The sequence below is a fragment of the Rhinopithecus roxellana genome, chromosome 3 (assembly GCF_007565055.1).
Source record: "Rhinopithecus roxellana isolate Shanxi Qingling chromosome 3, ASM756505v1, whole genome shotgun sequence".
Classification (NCBI taxonomy): domain Eukaryota; kingdom Metazoa; phylum Chordata; class Mammalia; order Primates; family Cercopithecidae; genus Rhinopithecus; species Rhinopithecus roxellana.
The window spans coordinates 12,121,194-12,148,645 of NC_044551.1; the positions used below are offsets into that span (position 1 = coordinate 12,121,194).

Here is a 27,452-nt window from a genome sequence, read left to right on the forward strand (position 1 = left end):
CTAATTTCCCTGGAATTCAGCATAATTTGCATACTTATTACTTACCAAAATTTACAAATCTGGTAAATTTATAACTACTCCTAAATTGTAATGTCCTTAAGAATAGACGCCAGTCCTAATCAGTTTTCTCCTAACCCACAACAAATAATGTTTTTCTCATAGATAGCACTCTATACAGGTGATACCAAAAAATGCATGGGCCGGGCGCGGTGGCTCAAGCCTGTAATCCCAGCATTTTGGGAGGCCGAGACGGGCGGATCACGAGGTCAGGAGATCGAGACCATCCTGGCTAACACGGTGAAACCCCGTCTCTACTAAAAAGATACAAAAAATTAGCCGGGCGAGATGGCGGGCGCCTGTAGTCCCAGCTACTCGGGAGGCTGAGGCAGGAGAATGGCGTAAACCCGGGAGGCGGAGCTTGCAGTGAGCTGAGATCCGGCCACTGCACTCCAGCCTGGGCGACAGAGCGAGACTCCGTCTCAAAAAAAAAAAAAAAAAAAAAAAAAAAAAGCATGAATTTATGTTGAATCTGAATTATAGGTACCAAACTTGAAATTTGATTTTCTGTATGTATGAAAATAATATTACTTTATGTGAAATTTTAAGAAGTTACAGCATAAAATAGCTCTACAGAGAAGATAACCTTAAAAATTAACTATCTAACAACTTAATCACAACTCATAACGATACAATTGTATGTAAACTTTTTTCAATATAGCATTTAGTAAGGGAACCCACTGTTTTCTTACTTATTTCACAATAAATGGGACCAATTCATTGCCATTTTGATAACTAATAGGACCAAGAAAAGAATTCAGGAATACAATGTATTAACTATAGTCACCATGTTGTACAATAGATGTCTTGAATTTATTCCTCCTATCTAACTGAAATTGTTTTATTACTTGACCTGTCTTGACTTGTCTCCAGTATCACCTTTTTATTTTATAATCATATAAAATATAAGGATTTAGTGAAGTTATGTTTAGTTATATTTATTTATTAATTTATTTATTTATTTATTTATTTATTAACTCACTTTTTCCTTTTGTTAATTTTGTTTTTCTTTTTTGAGACAGGGGTCTCACTATGTTGCTCAGACTGGTCTTGAACTCCTGGCCTCAAGTGATCCTCCCACCTCAGCCTCTTGAGTAGCTGGGACTATGTTGCAAGCCACCTTGTCTGACTAGTTATCTTTAATTAATGACATTTGTTAAAGTAACACAAAAATCCTAGAAACATTTGCCTGTTGAAACTTTCTGATAATGTGAATGAAGTAAAGTTTGGAGTCTCTGTCTTATTGAAAACACTCAAGGTTAATATAATAAAAACAGCAAAGCAGTAATGCATAAAAGAATTATTAGAAGTGTAATAAAAATTATTTGGACCTCCAACTATAGCAACACTGATTAATGACTGCTTTTTAATTAATTGGAAGTTGTTCAATCATCTTGCCATTTCATTTCACCTGAGAGTTTTTAGAAAAGGGTCAGAGCCAAAACATATGCTAGTTCAATGTGCAATAAGGTATACTTAAGCAATTTCATTGTTCTTGGCAGGGCAAGTGTGGGCTATTCGTTTCTCATTTATTCACGATGATGATATTCCCTGCTCAGCTGGCTAGTGTGATCAGTGAAGACAGTCTTAGGCATTAGAATATGAATAAAGTTCACTTTTAAGCTGTGCATTCAAACTAAATTACCTATTCTTCTTATAGAATCTTTACCACATGATATGTGTTTAGCCTCTTTATTTTTCATACAGATATATAGTCTTTGTCACACCAGATTTTCTTTACGGCTCTAAAGTCTTTACATTGGTCATTGAGTAGATACTAGAATAAACCAGAAGTCAATTTTAAGAATATTAGTTTGGCATCACTCTTAGATTGTGCACGTATTTTGTTTATTTGTCTAAGTCCCAGCTCTGCCTACGACCCAGTGAGGGGCAACGTTACTTATAAGTATCCATACCCGGCCGGGCGCGGTGGCTCAAGCCTGTAATCCCAGCACTTTGGGAGGCCGAGACGGGCGGATCACGAAGTCAGGAGATCGAGACCATCCTGGCTAACACGGTGAAACCCCGTCTCTACTAAAAAATACAAAAACTAGCCGGGCGAGGTGGCGGCGCCTGTAGTCCCAGCTACTCGGGAGGCTGAGGCAGGAGAATGGCGTGAACCCGGGAGGCAGAGCTTGCAATGAGCTGAGATCCGGCCACTGCACTCCAGCCTGGGCGACAGAGTGAGACTCCGTCTCAAAAAAAAAAAAAAAAAAAAAAAAAAAGTATCCATACCCTGTGGATTCCTAATTTTCATTTAGGCAACAACTCTAGCCAGTAGGTGGCAGTGTGACAGAGCCCGCATATGCACCAATCATATTGATAACTAACAAATTAGGATTCTAAGATCTAAACTTTCAGGGACCAATGACACTTGCTTCCACTATAAACGTTCATACTTCCTTCCATTTTCTAAATGGTTGAAGCTCAAGTCTCTGAAAGGAGGCACTAGACCTTATTGTTATGAGTGTCTTCAATACTATGATAATTGCTTTCATAGCCCAGGGAGTCCCTGGAAAGAAAGAGACCTGCCACAGCTATTGTAGAAGCAATCAATAAACTATCTGAGACATCCATCTAGAGTTAAGGCACATGGGCCTACTATCTCTACATCAAGGAAATATGCACCTGTTTGTGCATTAATAGGAACGTTTAGGTTAGATTAGATAGTTTTCTACTTAATAATATTTTATTATGGATGATATGTTTATGATAAGTAGAAGTTATTGAAGTGACTGGTCAGTTGTCACTTATTGTATCCCCGCCATTAGAGTGACAGTAACATGGTTCACAGAGGTCTTCTATTCTGTAACTTAGACAACTCATTTTCACCATATTTCTCAAAGACCGTAGAAAACAAAAGAGGATTTGTAAAATTCTGATATATTTTAGCTGTCCCCAAATTCTGCATAAATGAAATAAATGAAGGCATGAAATGAATGAGGAAAACATATGTGATTATAATAGGATGTGGTATGGGAGGGGAGAAAGACGCCAGGTGTGAAAGGGGACTTGGGGAAAACAAAGAAAATAAAGATGGGAGCCCTTCAAGAAGGAGACCTGTCATTCTCTTCTCCCTATCATATGAGTGCTTGGAAGCTAACTCGCTGATCATCCCAAGCCTTACTGCCCAAAGAGGGCAGATATGAAAGAAGATGGTAAGGCAGAGGAAACCTGCAATATCGTGGCAACCCATCATGCACTGGTTTTAATGTCATGAAAATGAGTGAATTTCCCATGGTCAACTGGACACAGGAGAAAGGAGCTAAAATTGAGAAATCATGCTATCAATTTACCCAAAAAGGCCGCCTGCTAAGCAAGGGGGCCCTAGAATTAAGAAGTTATAAGGTCTACCACTGGGTGCCCATGTCAGATTCCCATGTGGAGGGGACACCTAGAGCCCCCAACAGCAAATAATTCACAAACTTACATGAGAATTAGCATTTCAACAACTGTCTTTACTACCATTCCAGTTTAGTCCTAAAAACGGCGGCAACCAGGCCAGGCACAGTGGTTCACTCCTGTAATCTCAGCACTTTGGGAGGCCAAGGCAGGTAGATCACCTGAAGTCGGGAGTTCGAGACCAGCCTGGCCAAGATGTTGAAACCCTGTTTCTACTAAAAGTACAAAAGTTAGCCAGGTGTGGTGGTGTACGCCTGTAATACCAACTACTTGGCGGGCTGAGGCAGGAGAATCACTTGAACCCAGAAGGTGGAGGTTGCAGTGAGCCAAGATCACACCACTGCACTCCAGCTTGGGAGACAGAGCGAGACTATGTCTAAAAAATAAAAATAAAAAAAAGGTGGCAACCAATGGAGCACTATATTGGCACTACATTAATAGAGATTTATGCATTTTTAAAATTTCCCTCTTTCCTTTCTATTGCAAGAAACTGGAGAATCAATAGCCCCACCTCAAGGAATGAAAGTTCTGATTATGTTGTCTTTGAGTTCTTCGGATATCTGTTCCCGTGTATCAGCAGACACCAAAATGTAGTTGCCTTTAATAATTGTGAAATATTGTAAAACTGTGATGAATAAATTTTCATATTTATTACAATTTTATGGGTAAGAATTTAGGCAGGATTTGGCTGGGTTAATATTCCATTTCACATGGCATTGATGAAGTTTACATTGTGGTATTCCGCTAGTAAAGTGGACTGGACTACAGGCTCCAAGACAGCATCACTCACATTTCCAGAACACTGGGAGGTATGGTTAGAAGGCAGAGCTGAGCTGGAGTTGTCAACCAGAGCAGTCTCTAGTATGGCAGCCTCTGGGTAGTCAGAGTTCTTACATGATACTTGAGAATAATAACTGTTCCAACGAGCAAGGCAGAAGCTGCATGATCTTTTTTGTTAGGCTTACTTTTAATAATCAAAATAACCTAAAACAAATGGGATCAGCTAAAGACGTCATGAGGTTGTGGGAATGGATATGTGACTATTCATGTTTGTACGGAGTTGTTGAAGACAAACAAAACTTTTTCATGTTTACATTCCCACTGAGTTGGACTGATCAAAACCCTTCAGCAGAAACGCTCACAGCTATTCCCTGCATGGAAAGTTGGAATTAGCTGCTAAAGTGTTATAAATTTGCACCAGATGCACAAAATAAAATAAGAAGGAAGCAAATGGAAGAGATTCAGTTGAGATTTTTCCAAACCTTTTAAGAGACCATAAGTAAAAGGAATGGGGGAGATGCACTTTTATTAAAAACAACTATCTCAAGAGCCAAACGTCACCACTCTCACCCCCATACATTACTTGAGAAAGTTATGATAATAACCTCGATTGTTCTGTCAAACAGATAAAACCTATAATCACTCTCAGTCTAGAGGATTCTCTTCTGAACCAAGCAGAAACCAACTCAAGAAATAATTCCTAATAATAGTAAACATTTTGAGCCACTCCTTGAAGAATTGCAATTGAAACTCCTGTATATTCCACAGTGATAGTCATCAAAAATAAATTTGAATAAAGGGAGAGAAAGAGAAGATGTATGAGTTTTTTTTTTTTTTGTTTTTTTGTTTTTGTTTGTTTGTTTGTTTGTTTGTTTGTTTGTTTTGAGACGGAGTCTCGCTCTGTCGCCCAGGCTGGAGTGCAGTGGCCGGATCTCAGCTCACTGCAAGCTCCGCCTCCCGGGTTCACGCCATTCTCCTGCCTCAGCCTCCCGAGTAGCTGGGACTACAGGCGCCCGCCACCTCGCCCGGCTAATTTTTTGTATTTTTTAGTAGAGACGGGGTTTCACCGTGTTAGCCAGGATGGTCTCGATCTCCTGACCTCGTGATCCGCCCGTCTCGGCCTCCCAAAATGCTGGGATTACAGGCTTGAGCCACCGCGCCCGGCCTGATGTATGAGTTTTTAAGTACTCTCTTCGATGTCAGAAAATATTTCAGAATGGGTGATTTTATATGATAATTATTTCTCCTCGCCTGGCCCTGTGAAATTCCCAACGATACGTAAAAGGAACCCGTGTGGAAGAGAAATTAATACTCAGGTGAATTTTTGAAGGTAGATCATAGAAAAGGATGAGGTCACACAATGAAATGCACTACTAGATATTCATGCAATCCTGCAAACAGGACTCATTGGCAGCTGTCACAATTTCTCTGGACTTACGCTGTGAGGAAAACGAACAGGTTTCTGAGTTTCCCCACGAGACCACTCAGCTGTCAGTCCAAAAAATGAAAAACATCTCAGCAGGGACTCGTTTAAGAGTCTTAAATCCAAAGAACTGCAGTATAACATTGATTCTGTCCATGCCATACTTACTAACTTTACTCGCAATTATGGAGAAATTGTACTGCGCAGTGCTTTCTCTGTCTAGTAATTCATTAGTGGCGATGGTTCCTTCATTTCCATCTATTGTAAAGTAGCTGTCCCCATCACTCTTCCAATCTATGAAGTACCTGTATATGAAAAGAGTAGATGCAAATGTGCAATGATTACACATTAATCATAATGGCACTTAGGCTAACTTGACACAGTTCCTTATTTTTCTCCCTGTAGCTATTACCCACCTTGCAATAAAGAAGAGTGTAAATGACAGCTTCTTTATTGCAAAGTCAGTATGCTCAAGGGGAAACTGGAAATAATAAAAGATTTAGTATTCCTGCTGTTCATATTATTTTAGGGTCTTGACACCTTGAAAGCTCAGCAGAGACTAAAATTCTAAAGCTGACCATGAGTTTCCTTAACCTGCTTGAATATTGAAACTTTTCAAAGCAGTAAAAAATTCCTTAACAGTGGCTATGGCTGTGGAAATAGGGTTGAGAGAAGCACCTGGAAACAACTACAAAGAATCCAGGCCAAAACAGAGGTAGAATCTTTGTTTCCAGAGATAGAAAAATAACATCATGGAAACAAAAGGTAAATTTTTTAACTGACAATTTGGTGATTATACAAAAATATTTTCCTCAAGCACATATAAAAGAGTCATTGTAGTTTTATTTTGTTGTGTATTTTATTGTTTCATTGTTGTTTTACTATATATCAGTCAACATTAAAAAAAAAAACAGTGACCTTGGATAATGATGTCTCTTTATCTCGTTTATTATGTGACAGATTTGATAATAATGTATGTTGCCCTATGTGAAGCAACTGGACTAAAAATTCCAAGAAAATGAATAGCAAAATAAAAAATGCATGTCTTTAAATCTTTAAGTAACAGTAGATATATAGATTGATATTAAGTGAAATTCTTTTTCCAACATGTGTTTTCAATCATAACAATCCTTAACATTTTTAAATATGACCATTTGATAGACATTATTCTCAATGCTTACACATTGAGAATATGAAATATCTGAAGAATAGTATTATCAATCTGTTTTATATATAAGAAAACAGAAAGCATAGAGACATGAAGGAATTTGTCCAAATTAAAATAGGAAGTTTTAGAATGATGTTTGAACCAGGTCATCAATGTTTCCCATATAATTATCATTATATAGTCTTACCAATTTTAAATAGAACATTTCATGGGAAAAGATTTTGCTAATCAAAAGGCACAATACACAAAATATTTGCCATCATTTTATTCTAGCCTGGTACCAAAGAGAGGTCATTTCAAACAATGGCTGAAAGTAGATGGCATCATTGTTAGCCAGCCCCTTGGAATCCCCACTCCAAAGAAAGTATTCATGGTGAAAAGTCAGTAAAGGGATGTGTATCTCAACATAACAAACTACTTATTTTGACAAGCTGATTATTTGAAACTGTAGCAGTTTGTATGTTATTTCAGTTCTAGATCACTTGCATTTACAAGTGAAATATATCTGAAATACATCATTCCATACTAGTCTATACCTGTTAGTACAGGCATACCTTAATTTATAGCTCTTCACTTTATTGTACTTCACCCCTAGTGCGGTTTTTACAAATTGAAAGTTTGTTGCAACCCTGTGTCAAGCTAGTTCATCAGCATCATTTTTCCAACAGTGAGTGCTCACTTCATATTTGTGTCACGTTTTGGTAATTATTGTAATATTGCAAAATTTTTAATTAATATTATAACTGTTAGGGTGATGTATGAACAGTGATACTTGATGCTTACTATTGAAATTATTCTGAATCACAATGAATTATTTTGAGGCACAATGAACTGCACCCATATAAAAGGGTAAACTTAATCAATAAATGTTGTGTGTCCTGACTGCTTCACTAACCAGCCGTTCCCCCATCTATCTCCTGATCCTTGGGCCTTCGCTAGTCCCTGAGATACAACAATATTGAAAATCAGTCAATTAATAATTCTACAGTGGCCTCTAACTGTTCAAATGAAAGAGTCATACATATCTCACTTTTAGTTAAAAGCTAGAAATGATTAAGCTCAGTGAAGAAGGCATGCCTAAAGCCAAGACAGTCTAAAAGCCAGGCCTCTCATGCCAAACAGCCAAGCTGTGAATGAAAAGGAGGAGTCCTTGAAGGACATTGAAAGTGCTACTCCAGTGAAGACAGGAATGGTTTAAAAGCAAATGAGTCTTATCGTGGTTATAGAGAAACTTCAGTGGTCTGGATAGAAGATAAAACCAGGCACAACATTCCTTTAAGCGAAAGTCTGATCCAGAATATGACCCTAGCTGTCTTCAATTCTATGAAGGTGGAAAGAAGTAAGGAAACTACAGAAGGAAAATGTGACCTAGCAGAGGTTCGCTTATGAAGTTTAAGGAAATAAGTCTTCTCTATAACATTAACGTGCAAGGTAAAGCAGGGAGTACTTATGTAGAATCTGCAGAAAGTTATCAAAAGATCTAGATAAGATCATCGATAAAGGTGGCTACACTAAACAACAGATTTTAAAAGTATGTAGAACAGCCTTCTATCGGAGGATGATGCCATCAAGGACATTTACAGCTAGAAAGGAGAAGTCAATGCCTGGCTTCAAAGCTTAAAAAAACAGTCCGACTCTCTTAGCAGAAGCTGATACAAGAGGTGATTTGAAGTTGAAGCCAGTATTCATTAACCATTATAAAAATCCTAGAGTCCTTAGGAATTTTGCTAAATCTACTCTGCGTGTTGCCTTATAAATGGAACAACAAAGCCTGGATGACAGCACATCTGTTTACAGCATGGCTTATTAATTTTTTTTTTTTTTTTTTTTTTTTTTTTTTTGAGACAGAGTCTCACTCTGTTGCCCAGGCTGGAATGCAATGGTGTGATCTTGGCTCACCACAACCTCTGCCTTCCAGGTTGAAGCGATTCTCCTGCCTCAGCCTCCTGAGTAGCTGATATTACAGGTGCATGCCACCATGCCCAGATAATTTTTGTATTTTTAGCAAAGATGGGGTTTCACCATGTTGGTCAGACTGGTCTCAAACTCCTGACCTCATGATTTGCCCACCTCAGCCTCCCAAAGTGCTGAGATCACAGGCGTGAGCCACCACACCCTGAAGGTTTACTAAATATTTTAAGTCTACTGTCGAGACCCACTGCTCAGGAAAAAAAAATTCCTTTCCAAATATTACTGCTCTTTGACAATGCACCTAGTCACCCAAGAGCTCAGATGGAGATGTATAAAGAAATGAATGTTGACTTGACTGCCAACACAACATCCATTCTGAAGTCCATGGATCATAAAAGTAATTTTGACTTTCAAGTCTTCTTATTTAAGAAATACATTTTGTAAGGCTATAGCTACCAAAGATAGTGATTTCTATGATGATTCTTGACAAAGTAAATTGTAAACCTTATGGAAAGGATTTATCATTTTAGATGCTATTAAGAACACTGGTGATTCATGAGAGGAGGTCAAAAGATAAAAACAGGAATTTGGAAGAAGTTATTCCAACCCTCACGGGTTGGAATATATTGAGGGACTCAAGATTTCAATGGAGGAAGTAATTGTAGAGGGGTGGAAATAACAAGAAAACTGAAATTAGAAGTAAAGCCCTAAGATGGACTGAATTGCTGCAATTTCATGATAAAACTTGAACAAATGGGGACTTACTTCTTATAGATGAGAAAAGCAGGTTATTTCTTGAGATAACATCTACTTTTGGTGAAGATACTACGAATACTATAGAAATCATAACAAAACATTAGAATATTATATAAACTTAATAAAGCAGTGGCAGGTTTTAAGAGGATTGACTCCAATTTTGAAAGAAGTTCCATTGTAGGTAAATGCTACCTAATAGCATCACATGCTGCAGAGAAATACTTTGTGGAAGGAAGAATCGACTGACAGAGCAAACCTCATTGTTTTCTTGAGAAATTGCCATAGCTGCCCCAACCTTCAACAACCACCACTCCAATCAGTCAGTAGCCACTGAGTTCAAGCCAAGACTCTCTACCAGTGAAAAAGATTACAATTTGCTGAAGGCTCAGATGATCTTCAGTGTTTGTTGTTGTTGTTGTTGTTTTTTTTTTTTTTTTTTTTTTTTTTTTTTTTTTTTAGCAATAAAGTATTTTTAATTAGGGCATGTACTATTTTGGGCATAATGTCATTTCACACTTACTAGAATATAGTGTAAACATGATGTTTATGTGTACTGGCAAACCAAAAAGACGTTTAACTTGCTTTATTGCAATATTTGCTTTATTGTGGTAGTCTGGAACCAAACCTGCAATATATCCAAGGTATGTCTGTCATTGATTTCTGAACCAGAAAATTGTGGTATTTATTAGAATAGGGTATGAGCCATGCTGTTAATCTAATTTTGACATTTCTTCTGTTTATTGGAGGAGTGAGAAAGCATTGATGTCTTCCCATTTCAATGTGGTACCTTAGCTCACATGAATGCTTTCAAAAATTAAAAATGAAGTTAAGGGACACCTAAAGGTCAGGAAACACAGAGATATAATGAGCTTAATTCTCCGTATTGCATGTTCTTGGAAACACAGAGATATAATGAGCTTAATTCTCCGTATTGCATGTTCTTTCCTGAACAAGAAAGCGTTTCTCAAAATACTGCTTTATAGTACCTCATTTAACTTGCCATATGCCTAATTTAAGAAGAAAATTGCCACTGAAACTCCTTATTAACTGTAGTATTTCTGAAAGAATTGCTGATGTAGGTTTACTGTGTTCAATTTTTCAATTTATTAAGTATCTGCTGGGTGTCCACTATCCACTATACATTATTCTAGAGATGAGACATATAAAAATAAGTAAAGTATGATGCCCATCACTGAAGACTTTAGTTGGAAAGACACAGATAAACAGACTGTTTCAATGTCTGAAAGAGAGATAGTAAAGAAGGCACTGCAGGAGTGCCAAGAAAACACATCAAACGTAAAACCTAGTGCTTCAGGAAATCCTTCCTGCACATGATATTTGGCTGACATTAGAAGGCTATATGGAAATCATCCAAAAGGAGGTTGAAGCAGAAAAAGTGAGGGAAGGAATAGATGGTGTTTTAGAAAGCTACAACAGCAGTAGCAAAACCACACAGGTACTGTAGGGAACTGTAAGTTGTTTAGAATTACCATAGAAAACTATCTGAGAAGCACAATGACATGAAAAAAAATGAGTGATTTAGGTCAAGGAAAATCTTATACATTATAATTAAAAAACTATTAATTTCTCTATAAGTAGTCCTTGGTGCATGATTTGTATTAGACACTCTCAAATACAACTGAGAGGAATCACTGGTTTTTAATATATTTTTAATAATTTAAAAATATTTCAAATTTATAATAAAGTTGTAAGAATTGCCCAATAAAATTCCAAATACCTTTCACTTACACTTATTACGTTAATATTTTCCCACATTTACTTTACCACTTTCCCTACATATAAATACATACTGATATTATGCCAGTTCCATTTGAGAACATCATACAGATACCACATCCCTCGAGCCCTAAATACTTAATTATGTTTTTCCAAGAACACAGATGATTCATTTGTCCCAGTATCAGTAATGTAAACATAAGCCACCTGGTTAAGGAGATGAAGAATCATATTTTGAAAATAAGTATTTCCAGACTTTGTCGCAGGATAACACGAATATAGACAAAGGTAAAGCTTCTGTAATTTTAGGTAATTCTGATGCTTATTCCGATTGGAAGCTAATGATCTGAGTGAGTGTTTTGCAGATGTTTTTACCCTCTGTTATAGATATCCTGTGCTTCTGTTTCTTGGGGGTGAATTAGATTAACCTCGTTTCCAAACTGACTTCCCCTTAACCCCCTACATACTAGTCTTCCAATTAGCCAGGCAAAAATTGTCAAGTCAAGCTCCACACTGCTTCTATTCCTGTGTTCTTTCTCTATTAGCATAGTAAAAATTCTGCAACATCAGATTCACTGTGGGATGGGTAGGATATTCTGTGAAATGTCATGAAGTACATTATCTTGTACCTAGAAGGATTGTGGTGACGTTAGAGAAATTCTAAAAGATAAGAGAGCCTGGTATAGTCATATGCTGCAAAATGTTAAAAAAAAAAAAAAAAAAAAAAAAAAAAAAAAAAAGCCCATGAGGCTGGGCTTGGTGGCTCACGCCTGTAATCCCAGCACTTTGGGAGGCTGAGGTGGGGGATCAGGAGGTCAAAATATGGAGACCACCCTGGCCAACATGGTGAAACCTGTCTCTACTAAAAATACAAAAAATAGCTGGGCATGGTGGCATGTGCCTGTAGTCCCAGCTACTTGGGAGGCTGAGGCAGGAGAATCACTTGAACCCGGGGGGCAGATGTTGCGGTGAGCTGAGATCACACCATTGCACTCTGCACTCTAGCCTGGGCAATAAGAGAAAAGCTCCATCTCAAAAAAAAAAAAAAAAAAAAGCACATGAGTTTTTGCAGAGTCAAGGTTTCAAGTTGTCTGACTTTGGTACCATTAAAGCACAGACATGCACTTCATATAGTCATCAGTTTTTAGTCTTTCTTTGATAATCTTTTCTCTTTGATTAGGTTGTTTAATCCATTCCCATTCAACAGTTAACACTGATGTAATGGTATTTGCACTTGCCATTTGGTTTTTTAGGTTTTCTATGTTTCTCACGTCTTTTTTGTTTCTCTATTTCTTCTCTACTTGTTTCTTTTACGATAAGTATTTCTTTAATGAGTTTCATTGTATCATTTATTTTCTTAGTATCTGCTTTAAATTTTGCCATATATGACTTAACTCATCAGATTCACATTCATACTAACTTCTTTAGAGTAAAATATAGAAATGTTTCTTCTTATAGTTATGTGCAATAACTGTATATATTATACCTTTTGCATCCATATATGTCACAAGTGCAATAAAACATTGTAATAATTATTAATTTTTATAGTTTTATGTAATGTTTGCATCTTGCCCCTCCTGGTAAGATACCATGTCCCTTGACTGGTTGTGAAGGGAAGAGAAACCACGTCTTTTTACCGCACCTGTCAGGTGGGCATTTCTATCAAGCCGAGCTGGGACATAGGCGTGGGGGAGGGGAGGAGGTTCTGGGTTAAGTGCCACTGTCTTTTGCTATTCTTACCAAGTTTTAGTAGCTTTCCTTGAATAAATTGTTCTTCGTGTGCTGCATGCCCTTAGAAAAGTTTCCAGAGGCTGTAAATGAGTGTCTTTTATTTCTTAAAGAAACAAATGTCATTTATTCTTGTTTCACTGTGGAGTGTGTCTACAGACCGCATCCTGCTGCCATTCGTTAAGTGGCAACTCCACTAATTTTTGGAATTCTCTTACTCTTTTCTTGTGAATTCCAGTTAACTTGCATGATATTTTTCAAAGCTTTTCTTTATTTCCATCTTTGAAAATCTCTGCAACGAACAGATCATTCTTTAATGCTAATAATATTCAATTATTATGTAGATGTTGGCAAATATAACACAGCTTGTATACATTTTGTGTATGTGACATGATTATCCTACTTACCTAAAACTTGTTAAATTTCTTGAGAGCAGAGACTAGCTTTGTTCATCTCTGTGTTGTCAAGGATCTGGGATGTTGTTTGTTGTTTGTACATAGCACCTGCCACTTAAATATTGTATTGAATTCATTGCACAGATCCTATACTTCCTGCCTGTGTAATAGTTACATATTTCTACATCAAGGCATCATATTTAGAGCTTTAAGACTGTCTTATTTGGGACAATCAGTTATTTCTGGTTCGCTGAGGACTTTCTCAGTTTTTACACTGAGTGTCCTTAGGACCAGAAAACTCCTCAAGATTTTTCCCGGATAAGATTGGGAAAATTGATCACCTTGTTTATAGTTAATATTTGTAGCATATGTTATAATTCAGCAAATTGATTCAAACAGAAGTCTAACTTCATACAGTGAATCACTACATATACAGGTTATGTTTAATTGTAATTTTAGGTATTTTTGATAACAAATTTAAAATTCAAGAACTTACATAATATATACATCAAATAATGTGTATATCTCTTAGTTGTGTGTTTCTATGTATCAGTCAACCAGGATCCAATATCTTGCAAGCTTAGTAAACATATTTAATTTTTTTTGTTCATTCAGTCTAATGCTGAAGTAGAGTTTGCAATACATACATTAACCACCACCTAGATGCAATGAAATATAGCATGAAGCACACTAATATTTTTGTACAGAGAGAACTAGGGTGACATACATTTTATTTATTTACCTTGTGCAATTAGTTTAGTGAGATTCCCTTCCAATATCTATTCTCCTTATGTTCTATAAAATTTGGAAAGTAATACCTACCTAGCAGTGTAACCATGAATGTTGTTATAAAAATGAAAAAAGATAAAGTATATGTTGCATAGGGATAGAGTCATGTGTATCAGTGTATGAGTGTGTGAGTGTTCTTTTCCCCCTTTCTCCCTCTCTCCGTCCATATTATTTTGTATTACTTCCCAGATAAAAATTTTTCCTTACACACACATTTTCTTATCTGGCATCAAGTAGTGGCACACATAACCTTCAGCTTTCTAGTACTTGAACTACGAAGCTCTCACACAAACTCATAAAGTACAAACCACAAATGTGGTGCTTCTGTTTGACTGTCAGTCGCTACTTTCTGGTATCTAATTTTTAGCTCTGTCACCTTGTGAGATTTGGCAAGCTCCTTTCTCTTCATGTTATCCTCCAACGAAGCTTTATATCTTCTGGAATATGGCTGAAACATATTTGAACAGTTTCTACTCAGCTAAGCATCTTCAGCATCTTCTCATAGTTAGCCAGGTCTTAGACTATAGGCCTAACACTAGCTCCCGGCATCTTCCTGATGCTTTGTCTGTATGTGACTGACTAAACCCTGTGCCTGACTAAAGCATAAATATTTTCTATTGTGATATTTTATCCAGTATAGCAACTGAGAGACATTTGTAAGAAAAGACCTTTGATGAACTTGCAATGAAACCATTCCTACATTTTCTGGACAATTTCGGAAAAGATATGGCCCAGTTCTAAAAGGTAGAGAAATTTTGAGTAATTACAACCTTGCAGAGTAAACCATCATGTGTTTCTGCTGCCAGTCTGCAACAGTCTACTTACAATCTAGGGGTAAAATATTATTGGAATTGCAACTAATCACAATGGTGTAACATGAACTGTGTAATTTGGCCTAGCAAATGAGTTTCTATGAGCAAAAGACTTAAACGGAAAGTATGTTTGACTCATCTCATATTTATTTGGTGAGTAGATTTAAATGAAAAAACAATTATAGGATTATAATCTGTATATAATAAAATAAATCTAAAGTTCATACAATTATGTAGTGATTGTTGCTGAAAAAAAAAGGTTTTAACAATTGAATAGAAATCAGAAATTAAAACTTTAACCTAGTCTGTGCAGGCCATTTGAGAGAGTGTGGTTTTATTCCTTTACTGTAAATTAGTTTTCAGAAATGCTTTAAAAAATTTTATTCTATTTATTAGGTAAGCATTTCCCTTAAAATTGTGCTTTTTCAATTTGCTTAATAACTTTCTCACCATCAATGCAAACGCTAAGTTTGACTCTGTCCCAGTTCTCAACTACATGTGTAAAAAGAACTTAATGGTGCAAAATTACTCTGAAAGTATCATACCTCATTGTTTAAACAAGAAAAATCTGGTAATAATGATACAGGTCAAGGTAGAAAATGCTATTTTGTTAAGATAATGATAGTAGATCAAAATGTCTTTACTCATATCTCTTCTTAGTTGCCAATATTTTTGTTTTGTCATTTGGAAGACAATTAAAGAAAGTAAATTCAGTTCAATTCATTTTCACAAACATTTTACTGAGCACCTAAGCCACCTGCAACAATACGTCAATTGCAATTTCTCCATCAGCAATCACAAATAAATCTCACTATGTGTCTCTCAAACTTTTTAAACTACCAGTTCCTACTTTCCTATCAGTTCCTCTTTTTTCTTATCTTCCTCCTCATCTTTACTTTCCCCTTACTAGACTTAAAAGTCGTATCTTAAATGGTTTAGAGGGTTTCTATGGCTTGTTTTAAATGTTTGATGAGAAACTAAATATTTACAAAAGTATAATCATTTAATAAAAGTTAGTCTTCTGTCTTTAAATTTCCCATTTGTACACACACAATATGATTAAAATAGATCTCTAAAGAAGAAGAAATATACCATAATCTATTAATGTTGAAATTATGGCCGGGCGCGGTGGCTCAAGCCTGTAATCCCAGCACTTTGGGAGGCTGAGACGCGCGGATCACGAGGTCAGGAGATCGAGACCATCCTGGCTAACACAGTGAAACCCCGTCTCTACTAAAAAAAACACAAAAAACCAGCCGGGCAAGGTGGTGGGCGCCTCTAGTCCCAGCTACTTGGAAGGCTGAGGCAGGAGAATGGCCTAAGCCTGGGAGGCGGAGCTTGCAGTGAGCTGAGATCCGGCCACTGCACTCCAGCCTGGGCGAAAGAGAGAGACTCTGTCTCAACAACAACAAAAAAAAAAAAAAAAAAAAAAAAAAAAGAAAAGAAAAAAAGGAATTATAATTGTTATATTTGTATTTTCCCCCAAGTTGCTTAAGCTTTCCTCCGCCTTTTTTTTTTTCTTTTTGGAACAGTCATACATGGTCTTCTCACTCTGTATTATCTTACAGATCTGGAAGTTAACTTCAAAACTCTCTTCTGCCCCGCCATTCTGTTGGTTCATCTGACCAATGTATTTTGTCTTTAACTCAGAGCAAAAATAACTTTATCTTTGACAAGAACTTCTTCTGCCCCCAAAGCTTTACACCTGCCCTTTGGTTTACTTTGCAGACACCTTGAAGCAGCTTACTGTAATAGAAAGAAAATGAGGTTGAGACAAATAACGATTAAGTCTAGGCTCTGTACTTAATAGCTTTAAACTTCCCAAGTCTCAGTTTTACCACATATTAAAAAATACAGACTGTAATAACTGACTAAATAAGTAAAGAATTTGCTCGGTAAATGTTGGTATCTTCTGCTTAGAAGTATCTTTGACTCTAGACTTTCAGAAGTCCCTTATTCTGGACTTGGTTGTCAGCTCATTTCAATTTTTTTCTTCCCATTCATGTCACAAAACTTTCCTAATTTACTCAGAAATCAAAGGCACCTTTTAGCTTTTTTCATGTTCTCCCCATAAAGACTTGCCAAATCCCTCTAGAGAGCATCTATTACTTCCTTCTTACAAAACTGTACCATTTTTTAAACTTTACTTTCTACCTATTTGAATTGGTGTTACCAGTTTCTCTCAAATGAGAATAGCAAAGTAACTATTTTGTGTTGTTCATTATACAGGAAGTTTCTTTCAAGTATGAAGAGTTCCTTACTGAATATACTGTTCTATTTATAATACAGTGCACTTATATGTGTGAATCGAATTACTTTATCTGACTTTTCTTATTGATAATGTCCTGGTCATACTTCAAGCATGGAATACTTTAATTTACATTTTTGAATATTCAAACTTATTTATTCCGACGTCTTTTTGAGAGAGCTTCATTATAACTATTTTGTTGAACTAAGTCCAATGCTTGTTATCCCAGGTCAGCACTGGATTTATTTACTCTTATTAGGTCATGGGCAAATGGCTCTGAAGAACAGGGCCATTTTACGTAGAGTTGCTTACCATTTGAAACCCAAATATAGACATCACATTTGAAAGAAAGCTTTTGTTTTCCTTCTAACTAAGCTTGCATTTTCTGCTTGTGATTAGTCTACTCTTTAGCTAATTTATGCTCTGAAAATTACTTATATTCTCTTAACTGAGTGCTCGGGAACAGCTTATGAAATGGATTCATTTCTCTTGTTTCCTATTGATCACTGACTATTACAGTATTTTTTGAGAAGAACATTTTATATTTATTATTTATATATTTAAAGTAACTATTTTAATATATAAATAATGTGCAAAATCTCAAATACATGTGGCAAAGGGGCTATTCTACAAAGGAAATTAAAGACAGAAGAAAAAGAGCTAGGATAATTGTACTTATATAGGATACTCTCTCAGTACTTACAGGTAAAGCAACAAAAATGAACCTCTAGCAGGCAAAAGTTAAATGCAAATAGTGCAGGTCAGTAATATAGAATATGTAGACTACAAAGACAAGGATATTCTCTCATTTGGGGGTAGTTGCAAAGAGCATAACAGAGCAGCACAAAAATAGTTCATATCCGGCGGGGTGTGGTGGCTCTTGCCTGTAATCCCATCACTTTGGGAGGTGAGGCAGGTGGATCACGAGGTCAGGAGATGGAGACCATCCTGGCTAACACGGTGAAACCTCGTCTCTACCAAAAATACAAAAAAATTAGCCAGGCGTGGTGGGCGCCTGTAGTCCCAGCTACTTGGGAGGCTGAGTCAGGAGAATGGCGTGAACCCGGGAGGGGGAGCTTGCAGTGAGCCGAGATCGCGCCACTGCCCTACAGCCTGGGCGACAGAGCGAGACTCCATCTCAAAAAAAAAAAAAAAAAAAAAAAAAGTTCATAGTCTCACAAATATCTGGACACTTTAGTCATAGAGATTCCCTTAGGCATATCAATAGAATAATGTAAAATCTATTTGAAAATTAAAGCAAACGCATCATTGTCTATTTCATTGAAATCCTCCTATCCTCCTAAAAGTTGGAGTTGTAGATCTGTATCACAAACCCATTGAATTTGATCAACTGTAAAACGCTTAGTTATGCCTAAATTGTATAAGAACTTTGTAGCTCTCCAGTAAAATAAAGGGAACTTAATCTCACGTAATAAGGTATAATATGGTGAGTCCAGCCTGATCAATGTCACTATTGTCATAATCCAATTTAACATTTTTTCAGGTTTAATTAGGTTGTTGTAATTACCTTTAAACATATGTAAAGTATATATAATACTTTCACATATATAGTAGGGTCCATAGTTAACATATTTTAAAATACCAAATATAATATATTTTTACTGCTTTGTGTTCATATTCCAGCCACTTTGCTTAATTTTAATTTTATTTTCATTAATTGTAGAATTACAAAGCTACTCAAAAATTCAGGTTAGCATTTCAATTAAATTTAAATAGCAGAGTGATTAGTAGCGTAACCTTTGAAATTTGGCAGCCTTTGTTTAAATCGTTTTCTTATTCTTTCTAAAGACATAATATGATCTTGGGCCTCAGTGTCCCGCTCTGTCAACTAATGTCAGCTTCAGTGTTTAAACAAATCTGAGCAATGTGCTAAGCTCAGTACCCAGCACAATTTAGCTCTTACAATGTTACTATATGTAGATAATTGGTTGCTACTGACATAAGTAAAAGTGAACGTGTTTATCTTGGTACATATTATTTGCGATAGTTCCTTGTATATTGACTGTCAGTGAGTTGGTCATTTGAAGAGGAAGCAAAATAACCTTATTTACAGAGAAACAGGTAATTCTCCATTATTTAGTATATAATAACAAATTCTGAAGATATATATTCTTAACCATTCAGTTGGTGTAAATTTGAAGGGAATGCTATTATTTTTTCCAGTGCAAACAAAATAAGCGTGTATGCTAGCAAAGGTGTCAGCTTTGTTTAATATTGTCAAGTACAGATAGAATTCCACTCTAAAAGGCAGATTCACATGGACCAATAACTTGATAACAGCATGTCTAAAGCATATATACTCAACTGTCTCACTGGGGATACATTTTGCTGAGTTTGAGTGCAATGGCTCCCCAAAGAGATTAAGGAGAGATTAAAGATAGGCAAATTAAGTTATTGATAAATCTTAAGATTCAGAACTCATATAAAGAAATTTGAAGATGTGGTCTACCAAAACTCAACTCTTCTCAGTTCTATTTCTTCCAATTAAAATAGTTAACCTCTATTTTATCTCCTTCATCCTAGACTTCTGCCATCTTGGATATCAAAAGGGTATGTATATTTTATCACTTATAACTCACTTCTCCCATTTCCCAGTGTCGTCTTCATGTCCTTCATATCCACTGAAACCACCATATTGAACCCTGTCATGGTACTTACCAAAATTTTACTTAGGACACAAATACATATAATGTGAAAAATGAAAAGATACCTGAGAGTTGGACTATACTGAATAAGGTTTCATATACTACATGCAAGATTAATTTAATTTTAAAAATTTTCTTGATGTAAAAGATATATTCTAGCGTATAATGCAATGTACTAATAAAATACAGTATGTATATATATATATGTATATGTGCATGTGAGTTTTTTTCAAATCTAATATAGGTAGATCTATATCTAGATGTGTAAAGGTAATGTCTTTTTTTCTTAAGCGCTCATACTCCTGGGTGTTCTGGCATGATCTTTATGGGGATTAACCTCTGTTAACAAATTGTAGTCCAGTTGATCTCTATTTTCTTAGCAAATTTTCTCTTCTTCTCTTTCTTGTTTGCTTTTTTTTTCATTTTTCTTTAAGTAAAATGATTTTTCAGTTTCTTCGCTTCTATAAATGGAGTTAATACAAGCTAAATACCATCAGCACACTTGCAAAGAGACTTCATGCAAAAACCAACTTCAGAGAAATAATTCTCTTGTGGGTCCTAAAGACTCAGTACACCACAGTTGTGAAAAAGATGAATAGAGCAAAATCCCCAGAGATTAATATATTCAGCTACTCCTGCAGTTTCTAAATTCTACACCTCCTTTTATTGGTTTGTTTATCTCTGAGTTTTTTAGAGGCATTCCTTATCAAACCCTCTCTGCTTTTTCTTTTCATGTCCATCAATTTGTACAAAAATATCTAATTTTTTTTCATTTAACATGTTTTGCATTGTTTCTGTGTATTTGTTTCCTGCATACTGTCAAATGATCTAAGAATTTATAATGTATTCTTTAGAGGTACTTTGAGTCCTAGCTATTGTTAAAAGCCAGAGTTTACCTTCACTTAGAATTAGTAAAGTAATTCATGAAGAATAGTTTTGGTGTAGAAACTACCACACTATTGTCTCTTAATGTGAAAAACTTTTTTTTATGTAGAGTCAGATTCCTCATTTTTGTATAACTCTAATCACCTTTTCTCATTTTACATTTTATTATTCAGTTGGTAGAAAATAACTTTTATTTTTCATGGTATGCTTTCTGAGAAAGTACTGAATATTCATATAGGTATTGGAAGAAGAATATTATCCATATATATTATAGAACATTCATTAAGATAAAATAATCATTTTTGAGCCCCCCACGTCTTATCTATTTCCTTTAGTATTCACAATGTGAATCTTAATATAATGTATATATTCTCAAAATCATCAAAGAAGCATCTGACAACAAGTACATGATTATTTGCAAAGCTACAGGATCATAGTCCATACAAAAATAAATGTGATTTTTTTTAAGATAGCATTTTCTATTAGTTAATTATTAGAGACAATCATGAGCCAACGTTTTGGAACAAATCTGAGTGTTGAAATACTGAAATTATCATAGTTTCTCAGATATTTTTCTAGATTTACAAAGGAAGTAACTGTGTTGATTTTTCTTCAACGCAGAAAACACAAATGCATACTATGCCATTTTAATATTCAGTTGAAATTAGTGTTATATGGGTCAAGTCGTTCATTGAACAAATGTTTATTAACTATCCATAATTTAAATATTAATTAAACAACAAATAAACATTGAACAAATATTTAATAGCTATCCATAATTTAAATATTAATCAAAATATTGTGTTAGGCAATATTTTAAGTGTGTGGGATCTCTCAACAAAAATGTAGAAAAATCTCTGCCCCTGTGCAGTTTATATACTAATGAGAAGAAGAACAAAATAAATCACATAGGTAGCACTAAATATGCCAGATACTACTCTAGAAACATTTAGACCAATACTTCATTTAATTCTCGCAAAAATCTTGTGAGGTAGGTGAGAAAGAGAGAATGGGCAATTCTTCAAACATTGAATAGAAGTTATATATACTGCCATAGGATGTCACATGATAGCTGGGCCTCTCTTGCTTCTCTATCCCAAAGTGTGCTGTGTTTGAACTTAGGTTTTTGCACACATGCTAAGATTTCTGTCATATTGAAAAGAGCCTTCAAATGCAAACCAGCTACTTTGATACTTTCTTAATCAATTCCAATTGATTACAGCCATTTTTACAAAAGTGTGGTAAAAAGACTAGATTTGGAATAAAAGATCATTTTTGTGGAAACAGGCATTTGTATTTTAACAACTAATCAGTAATTTAACATTGCATTCTACTTATGGTAGTTGAAATTGTTTTCTGATTATTATTTAAATTACCTACTTGATTTTAAGCGATGGGTTTTGGTTAGAAAGATCATTAAACAAAAGCATAGACAAGATGACAAATACAGATGCTCCTTGACTTACCATGAGGTTACATCTCAACAAACCCATCATAAGTTGAAAATACCTTAAGTTGAAAATGCATCTAAAACACTTAAGCTCCCGAACATTCTAGCTTAGCCTAGCCTACCTTAAACCTGCTTGAACAACTCATGTTAGCCTACACGATTTTCATCTAGCGCAAAGCTTGTCTTATAATAAAGTGTGGAATATCTTACGTAATTTATTGAACGCTGAACTGAAAGGGAAAAAAGGAATTGATGTATAGGTACTCAAAGTATGGTTTCTACTGAATGCATATCAATTTCACAGCATTGCAAAGTGAAAACCTTGTACGATGAATCTTTACGAGTCGGGGAACAATCTGTACACTTTTAAATTGCACTCTTAACCACTGTAATTTTGAGTTTATATATGCAAGTCTATATACATAAAATAGATTTACTTTACATCATCATTCTGTTATTATTTAATACTTTTGACATGGATTAAAATTAAATAATCAATTTTTAAAATTTTATAAAAAATATGATTAAGTTCTATTTTTACATTTATTCCAAGGATAACAGACTTTTATATGTTTGGAACAAAAGAAAAGTGGTACATATTAAACAAAATTACCCACTGAAATCTTTCTGTAACCCAAATCAATAATACTCAAAGTAAATAATACCTTTCGATGTAACTGGATAATCAACAGTTTTAAATTTCTAAACTCAAGAACTTGCTGTTATGAAAAGCCCCTGCATCACTACTGGTGGATATACTTAATCCAATCTCATTCGACTCACTAGAAATTGTTTCTGGGAACTATATAATAGCAGTGTTCACCTCAAAGAATATACAGCATTAGAGACAAGAAATCAGTGCATCAAAAGGCAAAGGCTAGAAAAGTAAAGAATAACTATGAATTAAGCTGGGGCCGAAGGTTAAGAGTAAGCAGCCATGGCTCAAGCCTGTAATCCCAGCACTTTGGGAGGCCGAGATGGGCGGATCACGAGGTCAGGAGATCGAGACCGTCCTGGCTAACACGGTGAAACCCCGTCTCTACTAAAAAATACAAAAAAAAAAAAAAAAAAAAAAAAAAAAAAAAAAAAAAAAAAAAAAAAACTAGCTGGGCGAGGTGGCGGGCGCCTGTAGTCCCAGCTACTCGGGAAGCTGAGGCAGGAGAATGGCGTAAACCCGGGAGGCGGAGCTTGCAGTGAGCTGAGATCTGGCCACTGCACTCCAGCCCGGGCGACAGAGCGAGACTCCGTCTCAAAAAAAAAAAAAAAAAAAAAAAAAAAGGAAAAAAAGAGTAAGCAACAAGACATGGTGTGTTTGCTAATCATGAAACCTAAGAGAACCTTTCTTCAAAAGGGGCTCAGTCCTTGGTTATGGCATTGATGTGGTTCTTTGCTGTGCTTAATGATGATAATGATGATGATGATGAAGAAGATGATGAAGATGATGATGATAAAATACCCAAGGTCCTAAATTAATACCTTGCATAATAACTCTGTGAATAGATAAGTAAAGGAAAACAAAACAAACAGCATATCTAAACATGTCAAGTAATTTTACACTTTCATTCTTAGTTTTCACAACGTATTTTTCACTCTCGTTCTTAAGTGAGTGAACACATTTTCAGAACAAGGAAAGATGATGCCTCATACCCCATGTTTCCTTAGCTGACAGTGTTCAAGTTTGTTGTTCACGCCAAGGACATGGAACAAAGACAGGTTTCAAGCTGATTCAAAAACAGCTCTGTCTTTTGACAACCCCTTGCAGGGATCAATTAGATCCATCTGTGTCAAGTGGGCCAACTGCTACTCATTAGAAGTAAGACATGGTACACTACTTTATTTGATATAAAGTAGCACTTGTCAGATACTAGCTACTGTGACATAAAAAGAACAAAATAAAAAGCACACTTATAGCAGGAGAATTTCTTTCATGTTAACCTTCCTTTGTTCCTCACACCAGGGTCTTGACTCTAACAGTTTTCTTGAATTTGGAAGGTGTATCTTTACCTAATAATGTTTTTTACTTAGGAACTTTGATTTTTCTAATTCTTAAGTATTGCATTAAAATCATGTTTTTCTTAATATTTTGGCCTCATCATTCTAAGTCTTCAAAATAGAACATATAGTAAATTAAACAACATAGCATGTTCTCTACTCTAGATACATAGTTTCTCTATGTAAATTCTTATTTATTGACCTGCAGAGAGTTTCAGTTAATCTTATTTACCTTTTAATTATTTTTGTTACAACCTTCAATATTCTTTCAATAACTGTTCATATTTTTAAAAACCTGTAAATCCATTCACCAGGCATCTTCTACTTTTGTAATTATCGACAGAACATCCAAGGGCTTCAGAAATAAAAGACTGATAAATAATGTTAGGTTAATACATAATAATTACCAAGGCAGAAGATTTTGGGGAATACCTCAACAAATACTGAATGTATATGTGGATGTGTGTGTGTGTGTGTGTGTGTGTGTGTGTGTGTGTGTATGTGTCTGCATATAGCCTTATAAATCATATATGGTTTTTTGGAACTTAACTGGAAGTGAATCATGTTGTAATATAGATATGTAAAACAATAGTTTGAATCCAGTGAGTAAACTGGTTAGCATTCAGCCTGAAATGTAGGGGTGCTCAGTAATTGTTACACTTACTTGTTTTTAAAAGACAGATGAGCTTTTTTAGAGTTTTCTCCTGATTACAGGTTCTCTTCAAGAATAAAAGCATTTGTTATGGACTGAATGTTTATGTTTCCCCAAAATTCATATGCTGAAATCCTAATGTCCAAGGCATGATATATGGATATGGGCCTTTGTGGGGGTAATGAGGTCATGAGGGTGGAGTCCTCATAAATAGGATTAGTGCCCATCTAACCGAGACGCCAGACAGTTCTCTTCCTCTTTCTGCTGTGTGGATACAAGGACATGACTTTCTGCAGAATAGAAACCAGGCCTTCATTAGAAAATGCATCTCTTGGCACATTGATCATAACCTTTCCAGCTTCCAGAAACAAGAGACATATGTTTGTTGCTGAAGCCACTCCATCTACTATAATTTGTTATAGCAGCCTTAAGTGACTAAGACAGAAATTGGTACCAAGCAGTAGGGGTGCAGCTATAAAAAATACCTAAAAATGTAGAAGTGGCTATGAAACTGGGTAATGGGTACAGGCTGGAAGAGTTTTGAAGTGCTAAAATTATGAATGTTCAAGGATATTCTGTTAAAGTTTCAGAAAGAAAAGAGAACTGTAGAGAAAGATTCTGTCTTCCCAAAGAACATCTAAACAATCCTAAACAGAATGTTGGTAGATATATGGACTGTAAAAGCCATTCTGATACGTTATCAGAGAGAAATAAAAACATGCTATTAGAAACTAGAGGAAGGATAGTATTTGTCATAAAGTGGCAAAGAACTTAGGTGGGTGGTGTTCATGTTCTAGGATTCTGTGTAAAGAAGGACTTTAGAGTGATGAAATTAGATATTTAGCTGGGGAGATTTTTAAGCAAAGTGTTAAAGGAGTAGCTTGGTTCCTCACAACTGCTTACAGTAAAATGTGAAATAAAAGAAATTAAACAAAGATGAATTTTTTAAGTAAAAAGAAACCAAAGCTTAAGGACTTGAAAATATCTCAACCCGTCTGTGTTCCAAAATAATGAGAAAGTGTGTTTAGAAGAGAACATTAAGGGTTGATAGACCACTTACTTAATAAGAAGATTTGTATAGGTGCGAACCATGAACTTCACCCACTATTTTTTAAAAAAGCCAGGAAAACAGATGAGATTATAATAGCAGAAACACTGCCAGCTGGTACTGAAGGAAAGAGAAATGCGGTAAAATGAAAGAAGATCATCAAACTTCTTCAGCTCCGTTAAACAGCATCACATAACCCTTCAGCTATGAGCATTCATAATTCTCCAAATCGAGGGAAGAATTCCAAATCACCCCAATAGTGATTTGATGTCACCAGCCTTGTGGAATGGCTGCTTCCATAATGGTTTCAAACACTGGGATCAATGCCTAGAAGAGACATTGGGGTAGAGTCGCCTAATGGAGCACCGAGGGTGTGACCACTGCACATGAGTGAGGCTACTGCAGAGAGCCACAGCCTGGGTGGTGCCCCTCTGAGTGGGGGAGGTTATGTTGCCACCCTAGTGAGTCCAAAAGTGGGACATCCATTCTAGTGGACCTACAAAGTGAAGAATTGAGCTAGAGAAAAATTATGTTTGAGACTAAGGTTTAATGGAGTTTCCACTGTTAGGTTTTGGACTTACGTTGGACCTCTCACCCCTCTCTTCTTTCCTCTTTCTCCCTCTTGGAATACGAATATCTTCACCATTGTATTTTGGAAACACATAACTTATTTGGTTTCACAGATTCACAGCTGGAGAGGAATTTGGCCTCAGGATAAATTGTACCTTTTGTCTCACATTTGTTTGGTTTAGATAATATTTAGATGACACTTTGGATTTGAGTTAATACTGGAAGCAGTTGAGACTTTTGGGGCTCTTAGGATGGATGCATTTCACATGTAAAAAAGACATAAATTTGGGGTGGGCAGAACTGGAATCTTATGAGCTGATATGTATCCCCCCCAAATTCACATCTGGCAATCTTAAATCTCAAGGTGATAGTATTAAAAGATGGGGCATTTGGGAGGTAACTAGTTCATCAGGATGGAGCCCTCATAAAGTTATTTTTACCATAACAAAAGGGACTTTAGAGAGAGCTCTCTTTCTCTTTCTCCAGTGTCTGGAAACAAGGAGAAGATGACCACCTGCTGAAAAGGAAGTAAGTCTTCACCAGACCCCAGATCAGCTGTTCCCTTGATCTTCGACTGTCTAGCCTCCAGAACTGTGTTTGTAGCTTAAGTCACTCAGGGATATGGTTTGGCTCTGTGTCCCCACCAAAATCTCGTCTCGAATTATAATACCTACTTGTTGAAGGAGGGTCCTAGTTAGTAGGAGGTGATTGACTCATGGAGGTGGTTCCCCCATGCTTTTCTCATGATAGTGAGTGTGTTCTCACAAGATCTGATTATTTTATAAGTGTTTGACAGTTCCTCCTTCACATGTTGTCTTTTGCCTGCCACTATGTAAGATTCGTCTGCTTCCTTTTCCACCATGATTGTAAGTTTCCCGAGGCCTCCCCAGCCATGTGGAACTGCGAGTCAATTAAACCTCTTTCCTTTTTAGATTACCCAGTCTCAGGGCAGTTCTTTATAGCAGTGTGAAAACAGACTAATA

General features: G+C 36.0%; 1 protein-coding gene across 6 annotated transcripts in view; it reads right to left on the reverse strand.

Moving 5' to 3' along the window:
• CDH12 (cadherin 12) overlaps nt 1–27,452 on the reverse strand; it is a 1,165,810-nt gene that overhangs the window by 34,666 nt on the left and 1,103,692 nt on the right. For all 6 annotated transcript variants that reach the window (XM_030927855.1, XM_030927854.1, XM_030927857.1 and 3 more), the window contains one exon: nt 5,831–5,967. In XM_030927855.1, the coding sequence (XP_030783715.1) occupies nt 5,831–5,967 (137 nt within the window). The remainder of the gene's footprint in view (nt 1–5,830; nt 5,968–27,452) is intronic.